The following is an 8,803-nucleotide window of genomic DNA, read 5'->3' on the forward strand; positions in this document are numbered from 1 at the left end:
ACCAAGCCAAACCTTCGAGTTCTCAACAAACACATTGCTTGATATACAGTCCCACCAAAACCTAACCACAAACACTTTTTTATAACTCTACCATGATCACAACAAATGACCACTCCCTGCGAGATTAAACATGCAAATATGATTTCATTTGAAAAGGATACACACCCATCAAACAGAACCTCCTTTCCACAACAGTCTGTTTCCACAGCTCAAATGCAAATGATCAAACTACATATCAACTAATTCTCTCGCCATTTGTTACCAAAGCAAACATTAGTAGAAACAAAGATCAACTAAATTGATCGGCAATATACTCAAATCAGAGAAACAACATCCAATGCCCACTTAAAGGAGAAAACAAAAAAAGGAAAAAAAAACAGAAAAGGTATCTATTTGCCATTTTTCCTAATGAGTGTATTAAAAACAAGAATAATACCTAAACCATCTTAAAATATTTATCTTTATAAGATAAGCGAAATACTGGCAACGGATCCCTGCAATCAAAGGAGCCTTCCATTCTCCTAGCACACTCTCTGAGCCTTCCATAATAAACGTGCAGCTTTATGGTAGCCACGTCCATAATATTTCTTCCGCCGCACAAACAGTTGCTGAAAAATGTGATGACGTCCTTGTTCATCAGCTCTATAGCAGCTTCCCGTCTGCTCAAAAAATCCCTCACCAGCGGTTCAAGATCAGTGGCCTAAGGCTTCTCTGCACCGGAGCTTGATTCTCCGGCTGATCAAATAATATGCACATCAAGTACTTGAATTATCTATGATGAATGACATGGTCATATAAGAATTTGGTTTTAGCTAAACTTACCGCCACATGAATTCAGAAATTTGATTAGATCGTTGAAATTCTCAAGCAGCATTTCTTCCTGCATTTATTTATCAAATATGGTTCACCAATCCATTGTATTCATCAAGTATAAAATACATGAACAGAAAGCGTTTTGCACTAAATGGTGCAAATACTTACGGCAAATATGCAAATGTTGCTTTCTAGCAGTTTCCCAAAGTATATCATTGTTCTTCCACCTCCAGGTACATTCTTCAACAAGTTTCCAACAAACTTTAACAAAAGCAAAGGAGTACAAAAGGTGAAGATGTACAGATTGAGAAAAGACACGAGCCCTAACCATCAATACAGCAACTATCAGATCATAGTTGTTTATCAGGAATGCGGTTTGCAACTTTGGCTTTGTGAAAGTTTTGGCGAGCTTAATGAGCAGGTCGTCAATTGCCATTTCTAATCTTTCAAAGTTCAGATCAAGCTGCAATGGTAGAAATCACAGAGAAATCATGATAAAGGGTTTAAACCAACTGAATCTATTTTAGTGACAGGTAACAAACTCAATATGTAGGTAGTCTCTTCATATACTAACAGAGAATAATAAAGATGAGAGATTGTACCCATCTACCTGACCATCTCCATGTTCAACGTTGAGGTGCACAAGGGATGCTATGAATTCAGCATAGCGCCGCATTACATAGTGAGGATGGACATCATCTACCCATAATGTACTTACATTGGCATTTCGTAGACTGTTGAGATGCATATCAAATACCAATTTGAAACGAGACCACAAAGAAATATTGACCTGTAGATTTTTTATTAAGTAAAGTTGAAGGGAGTTAGATGCAAAGACAAATTATGTTGTGAAAGCAACAAAAGGAATCAAAACTCATCGAAAAAGATGAATAATCATAAAGCCAAGTAGTCTTTTAAAAATAACTTAATGAATAAGTAACCAAAAAAAATGGTGATGGGCTACCACTAAGAACTTCTCAAGTCATTTCATAAGTCAAACGTGTCACACCTTGTCGAGGTATGAATCCAAGCATGGAATTTGCCGCCTGAACATGACCATCTGTGCACAAAAATTGAAATTTTTATCAAATCCATATTGTGCAGATCCAGTTCAGCAACAATGAACCTTGGCCTTTTGCTTCCTTATCTTAAGCTTGTAGACTTGCATAACATATATCAGACATATTCCTGTTTAAGTGTTGACCAACGCAAAAAGAAACTGACTAACCTGCTGCTGATGAATGATGTGTATCATAAGCATCAAACCAAGGGCATCATAACAATTTGGAAGTACCACATTGAAATGTTCATCAAGAACAGCAAATGGTCCTAAAAAGAAAATAAAGAACCATCAAGGTTATTTTCTTGTGCCATAATTCACAATATGCTTTTATACACACAATTAACTTTAATATGGACTTTAAAGAGGCCGGCTATATAATTTCTCATGTAAAGCCATTCTAAGGCCAGAGAACATAAATGAGTGCTAGATACCTGCAAAGATTTCATAGAATATAGATTCTTCTCCAAAGAAATCATCACAAAAAAGATATCTGCAGTGCAACAAAAAAAATTGTTAGTCAAGCACTCAAAGACCACTTCAATAAAATTCACTAACAAAATGCATCATTACTCAGAAGCAGCAGTATCTATCAGAAGTTTGTGCAGGCTCCTAAACAAAACTTCATATGGATATCTTTGAGAATTCACTTCAGCTGTATGTGGGATCAATGCCGGCTGATCAATTTCCTAACAGCGTAAAACAAAATTTTAGAATTTCATCTGTGGTCATATGACATGAAATTGCCTGATGTTCAACTATACTTGCTGTTATGAGAATATGAGCATCAAGACAAGCATAGTGATCAAATGGGCACAGTAACTACTTAAGAGGGCCATGTAACAATGCATAACCAGCATGAAAAGATTACGGAAGAGAGCATCCTGAAATCAATCATTAAATAAGGCCCATGGATTGATTAACTAATTCCCTTCTTCCCCCCAAATAAAACCCTGGACCCCAAGCCCATCCTTACAAATTCTGAACTTAGACATGCCTTTGATGCACTCATATTCCAGAAATGAGGATGCAAAGATAGCAAAGGGAAATGTTCATTCTATTGCCTTGTGGGAAGACTAGCAAGCTTTTGCTCTTTGTAAGGAAAAATTAAAAATTTTTAAAGTGCAAGAAACATAAGTACTTGTTCACGCTTATATGCATTATGCATATTCATAACTCTGGATCAAAAATATTAAAATGCACCCAAAAAGGTGGAAAAAGATCTTTATCAGAGAGTCTACGAGAAAAACACCTTTAAAATGTTAATCCTATCCCCCAATGCAAAAACAGCTGAACGATTCTTCAAAGGTTCTCTCCCTCTTAAGAAAAGTCCTGTGCTCCTGGTCTCAACCCCAATCAAATCACTTGATGTTGCTATATCCAGCTGTAATTTCTCCATGGCTTGTATGTATGCACGAAAATGAGCACTTAAGATCTGGTGTAAAAAGAAGGAAAAGTTGAAAAGTGCCAAAAAGATGTGCTGTTATAAACGATAAGACAAAAGCAAGAACAATTTGTAGAAGTATCTAGTTTCAAAATACCATAGGACTTGAAATGAACTATGTAAAAAATGGAGGGTTTCGTGAGAAAAGCATACATGATGAAAAATAATATAGATACTAAACAAAAAATAAAGTTTGACCAAACTAACTGGGCTAATTTCTGATGATTATGGCCAAGCTTCACTTCCCATCTTTTATTTATAAAGGAAGAATGTAACAGAGTTTCAAGAACATTTACCTTGCTCATTGTATCAATATATGTTGCCTTTAACCTCATTATATATCTCCTACCATGTTCTTTAAGAAAAATAATCAAGCACCTGCAATATCAATGCACGTAAAAAGATTTAATACAATCAAGAAATTCTTGTAAAAGAGTAAGCAGCAAACTAGCTGCAACTATTATATTGCCAACATGACAATAATATGGAAAGGACAACCATCGCAAGCATTGTGTTAATATCTAACATCAAAGTGATCAGCAAAAAAACTGAGAAGCTTACTGGTTTCAAACACAACTATGCACTTTATGAAAAGTTTGTTGGACACATGTAGCTATGCTACAAGGACTCAAGAAAAATATCCTGGCATCTCAAATAACTAAGGCACATCACATTTCTGATGAACTGATGGTCCTTTACAGAATTGCTTTTTGTTAAAAAGAAAAATGTTACAACTATGAGACAAGAGTAGAATCAGGAAACATATGCAGAAAAATACTGTGAAATCTCGTGATGTGGTGCAGCATGAATTCTATTTCTTAAAAATACAAACATATATCAATAAGATCACCAGAAGCTTTATGATGAAGGGCATACATAATTTGATAATACTAAGCACTAGGCAAAACCAGATAAGCGACATGACAATCAAATTAAATCAACACTATACAAAAAGATAAATCAAAAACAGATATGGAATGGAATCAATATGTGGAAAGAAATCTTACTTATACTTAAGAAGAATACTGTGCTGCAGGATCTGGACGCTTGTTTTTTAAATTTCTCAAGGCATGTATTTTTGCACAATGAACTCAAATACCTTTTGAAAGAAAGTTTCACCATTAGTGGTTCTGAAAATCAAGAAAAATGTATAATCATAACTAATCACATGCCTATTATGTCGCTTTTGTGAATTATCTCCAAGTAGACACACCACAAAAAAATATATCGAATGGAAAGAATGAAACAAAATTGCAAGCCTGGGTACTATGCAACAAGAATCAATAAAACACGTAAAATTTGCCGAAACTGATTTTTGACTCAACAAGTATGACTTGTTCAAAAAATATACATTTAAAAGCACCCTGTTATCTCCATTAATAAAATACGCACATCACTGGTGTACAAGAGGGTTCCATCAGTGACCATAGCGAGTGACCAAATGTTCATTTGGCAATCAAACAGATTATCATTTCAAATAAATTCCAATCATGTCAAAATTGAACTTGAAGGTATTTCACACCCAAAAATACTTTTACTTAATTTGATGTTCCTCACACTGACTTAGAACAGCCAGCCATCCAATATTATCCCTCAAACAGAATAGAAAAGTCAAGAACAAGCAACCCTTGTAAAAATGTTCCTAACTAGTACTAAAGTTGACATTTGCAGATGTGAAAAAGTTCAAAATCCAAAAAGTTTCCACATAATAAATCCTATAGCAATGAAAATAGGAATGAAAAACAATACACAAGCATTATTTCATCTAGTTCAAAACCTTGAGACTGCTCTGTTGCTGAAGCCTTTTCCAGTTCTGACTGAACATCTTTTAGAGCTTTTGATGGTTTAACCATGGAATCAACTTCAGGAAATTTCAACTGTTTGCTTAGTGATTCTAGAGTCTTTAAGTACTCTTCACTGACCTGAAAGACAGTAAATAGCTAAAAGTAAAGTAGTCCTATAGGGCAATTAAAAGAGTAATGCACTGGCCCCTTTCAGAAGAGCAAAATATTAAGTATTAATTCTCTTTAAAAGAAAGAGTGCCAGTTAGCTAATCTCATTAAATTATAGGAATTCATTCAAAAACACTGGCTAGCTGTCATGACTTCTTATCAACCAACAAAAACTGCCTGCTTATGTTCGGACTTACAATAGCAGCATAAGGCAGTTGAAAGACTGTAACTCATAATCATGTTGACATCAGAAAGATATTTCTTGAAAATTTGATTATACGAGATATACCATATTCAAAAATATATCAAGTAAAGCAAATATTTTATTCCAAAAAAAATTAATAATCTTAATGTGCTCTTTTCCAAAAATATGCTACCTCACGACTTAACATTCACAAATAGATATTATCAATGAGAGTTAAAAGCAAAATAAATATGGTCTTGAGATTTTTAAAAACACATTTCAAAATTCAGACAAGCATAGTACTCTTCCGGGTAAATAAAATGTATTCATGATGAACACATAAATACACCAATCAAATTGAATATAGAGGGGATGATGACAGAACCTCTTCATCAACAATTATATCAACCATTCCTGGCAGAACAATAATGTCTTCAACAAATTTTGTCAATTTTGATACGGCAGCCTGTAGAACAATTTATCATAAGGAACAAAACAGGAACATACAAAAAAAAAAAAGGTATGTCAAAAATGTAAAAGTCAAATGATCATGAAGCTAGGCATACCAGGGAAGAATGATTATTAAGAAATATAGAGCAGTTGACTAATTCAAACTACTTATGCAATTATTTCCTTTGGGATAGTTTTGTGGAGCAAATTGTCAGCCATTACTTTTAGAATAAGAATAATATCAGTCATCGCATTAACCAATCACAATATAGAAAATGGATGTGAACAATGACATATCTTGCATTACAGAGTATTTTAATTTACAATTATCTAATCAATATTGCCAAAGAAATGTGTTCAAAATGTGACCTATTGCTTGATCAGAAGATGCATGCGCCTAAACTTCACTTGTTTGCGCAAACTTAAATATAGGAATGGTAAGATGTCCCACAAAATTCCATCAATCATAGCAACCTCAAATGGTCACATTTTTCTAAAAAGTTAAAAGAAGCAGATGAAGAAAACAAATTACAAACCAAGCTAAAAGGAGATGGCAGTGTAGATCCATCGAGATCAATTAACAATGAGTGTAGCGTCAAAATAAGGGCAACCATACATAGGACTCTAGTAGACCATCGGAATTGTCATGCCTCAATTATTGATACATCAAACACACATTATGTAAAGTTTTCTGATTTGCACGGGGCCTCAGAAACAAAAACTGACATGAGAAATTGCTTTTGACACTAGAGCACCATCTTTAAGATGTACCAATTGGCAGAAATAAGTTTAATAAAAATTATATAGCAATGTGATCTTATGTATTACAAAATCTTCATAAATCACAAGATTGCGTAGTGTTTTTACTTTAGACTAAGGAAATACTACATATTGTAGTTATGGCATAAAAACTATTTCACTCAAAGTGGAATATTTTTTTATTGTAAAGTGCGTGGCGGTCCGGCGACCTGCCGATAGTCCACCACGTGTCCCGCCGGCTGGTTCCTACGATCGCCAAATCAGCTTACAAATTATTTTCTCATTGTAATAATTTATGTAATAATTTTTATTTTTATTAACCAAACACTCATTCTATAGTTAATAAAATACGCCACACTCATGAATAATTCATTTTGCACTTCTACATAATAAAATTATACTATATTTTATTTTTGTAACCAAAATAGATCTTTAGGTTTGTTGTTATCTAGTAGTCTTCAATATATAAAAACCTCATTATTGATCTCAAACAGTAAGACAACATTATACGCCTGACTGAGAGTTCAGTCCATAACTTCCAGATGTTTTCAATCTCAGACCCATTCCATTGACTTCTCTTGGATGTTATCTTAGAGCTTATGGAACCAATCTCAGCCTTACAACAAAGACTTTGGTTATAACAAAAACTCAAAGAAGAATAAGCTTTTCATACTAGAACACTACAGAATAATGGTACTAACAAAAAATATTACATTGCACCAAAACTGGAAATGAAGTTCCTTCTGTGACAATAATAACACGTGTTTAAGAACTAAAATTCAATATGCAGGCAAATAATCTAATCCTAATAGACAACAAATATATAACCACTCAAGAGGAAAAATTTATGTAATCTAGATTCATGATGAGAGGCCATGTCTGTACACTAGTGACTAGAAAGCATTCAGTAGTAAACTGATGTTCAAAAAATTTACATCTAACTCAGCAGTTTGCCACCAGTCAGCCACTGTGTACCTAAAAGCATCATTAAAAATGATTTTTACCAAAAAGAGAAAAGCATCCTCACAGAAAATTAAGATATTCATTTTTAGATTCACCTAAATCTGTGATAAAATGCAATAACAATCACAGATTTTGACCATGCAGTACGCACTCAAGTTATCACCTCTTTGATGTAATAATGCATTACTGAGAGAAGAAACTCCATAGATAAACCGACATGCGCACACACAATGAACAACACATTCACGCGACTGAGAAACTCTAGAACAAAGATATGATTGCATCATTGTGCTCAGCATCTTTTATCATTATAGATCCAAAGGACACTCAACAATTAACAGTAGTTAATTCCTTCCACAGTCTTTAACAATCTCCCACGGAAGTATTCTAACCTGAATGGAGTCTAATTCAACCGAGTGAACATTCTTTGCCACACCCGTGGTGTGCTCCCTAAGTTTTGTTCCTTTTGCAAGAATGTCAGACACTTCCTACAACATGAATAGGGAATTAATTAATAAGGTCTGATAAGACAAACTTATTCAAAAATTGGCACATGGATATGAACAGAGAAACAGAACACTTAAAAATATCATATTGATGAACCAAGCCTTTTTTTTCCTTTTAGATTCAAATTTCATTGATAAAAACTATTTAGTTAAAATCATTAAGGAATTGAAAGTGCTTCAATCAAAATCAAGAAATCACAAGTGGAAACTTGTTTCTTTTGAATCATTTTGCAGGCCTTTGTTTGCGCATCTGAAAGATTTGTGAGGAAGCAAATTAAAGGGAAACAAAATAAACATGGTTTTTCCTGAAATGTAAAATTAAAAAGCACCCCTATCTCAGTTATCAAAGCCTTCAAACATATTAAACTATTGAGATGGATAGCTGAATAGTATAACAGATAGGATTGACTTCTTAGAGTGGCAATGGCTCAACTATACAACAAGCAGAGAAGCACAAGATATTCCAAATCCCGTACTCCACTTAAAATGTAAACAGATGCTAAAAACAGTTGTAACAATGATAATGATGAATTATAAATGTAAACAACCAACCAAACAAATATGGAAGCTACAAGCAAAAACTTTATTGGCTAAACAATACACAAGATCTGTACAGACCATTTAACTGCAATACACAGCTCTAATATCCACTAAACAATAAATATTTGTTCA

The 8,803-nt window shown here is 33.9% G+C and overlaps 2 protein-coding genes across 2 annotated transcripts; both read right to left on the bottom strand.

Annotated features, from left to right (window-relative positions):
- Nucleotides 1-235: 235 nt before the first annotated feature.
- LOC120272538 (vacuolar protein sorting-associated protein 52 A-like) lies at nucleotides 236-3,320 on the bottom strand. Its single transcript, XM_039279379.1, has 10 exons — nucleotides 3,126-3,320; nucleotides 2,447-2,562; nucleotides 2,308-2,366; nucleotides 2,042-2,142; nucleotides 1,823-1,873; nucleotides 1,424-1,603; nucleotides 1,142-1,276; nucleotides 982-1,053; nucleotides 823-880; nucleotides 236-735 (listed from the first exon to the last, which is right to left on the bottom strand). Exons 1-10 carry the CDS (start codon nucleotides 3,270-3,272, stop codon nucleotides 701-703), a joined length of 954 nt encoding a protein of 317 aa, XP_039135313.1. The 5' UTR covers nucleotides 3,273-3,320; the 3' UTR covers nucleotides 236-700.
- Nucleotides 3,321-4,380: 1,060 nt separating this feature from the next.
- On the bottom strand, nucleotides 4,381-7,708 carry LOC120271715 (vacuolar protein sorting-associated protein 52 A-like). The gene is made up of 4 exons (XM_039278393.1): nucleotides 7,598-7,708; nucleotides 5,839-5,919; nucleotides 5,067-5,239; nucleotides 4,381-4,447 (listed from the first exon to the last, which is right to left on the bottom strand). The coding sequence occupies exons 1-4, from the start codon at nucleotides 7,706-7,708 to the stop codon at nucleotides 4,381-4,383; spliced, it is 432 nt and encodes a 143-aa protein (XP_039134327.1).
- Between the last annotated feature and the right edge of the window lie 1,095 nt (nucleotides 7,709-8,803).

Source organism: Dioscorea cayenensis, chromosome 11 (assembly GCF_009730915.1).
Source record: "Dioscorea cayenensis subsp. rotundata cultivar TDr96_F1 chromosome 11, TDr96_F1_v2_PseudoChromosome.rev07_lg8_w22 25.fasta, whole genome shotgun sequence".
In the NCBI taxonomy this organism is placed as follows: domain Eukaryota; kingdom Viridiplantae; phylum Streptophyta; class Magnoliopsida; order Dioscoreales; family Dioscoreaceae; genus Dioscorea; species Dioscorea cayenensis.

What these genes read in the sequence shown, in the direction of transcription:
- LOC120272538 (XM_039279379.1), bottom strand. Translation starts at nt 3,272, where the DNA reads ATGGAGAAATTACAGCTGGATATAGCAACATCAAGTGATTTGATTGGG. An exon ending in ATAGGATTAACATTTTAAAG is followed by an intron (nt 2,563 to 3,125) that starts GTGTTTTTCTCG and finishes TTACGCTGTTAG; the next exon opens with GAAATTGATCAGCCGGCATT. An exon ending in GCAACATTTGCATATTTGCC is followed by an intron (nt 881 to 981) that starts GTAAGTATTTGC and finishes AAATAAATGCAG; the next exon opens with GAAGAAATGCTGCTTGAGAA.
- LOC120271715 (XM_039278393.1), bottom strand. Translation starts at nt 7,708, where the DNA reads ATGAATATCTTAATTTTCTGTGAGGATGCTTTTCTCTTTTTGGTAAAA. An exon ending in GGCAAACTGCTGAGTTAGAT is followed by an intron (nt 5,920 to 7,597) that starts GTAAATTTTTTG and finishes ATTGTTCTACAG; the next exon opens with GCTGCCGTATCAAAATTGAC. An exon ending in CTAGATGAAATAATGCTTGT is followed by an intron (nt 4,448 to 5,066) that starts GTATTGTTTTTC and finishes CTTGATTTTCAG; the next exon opens with AACCACTAATGGTGAAACTT.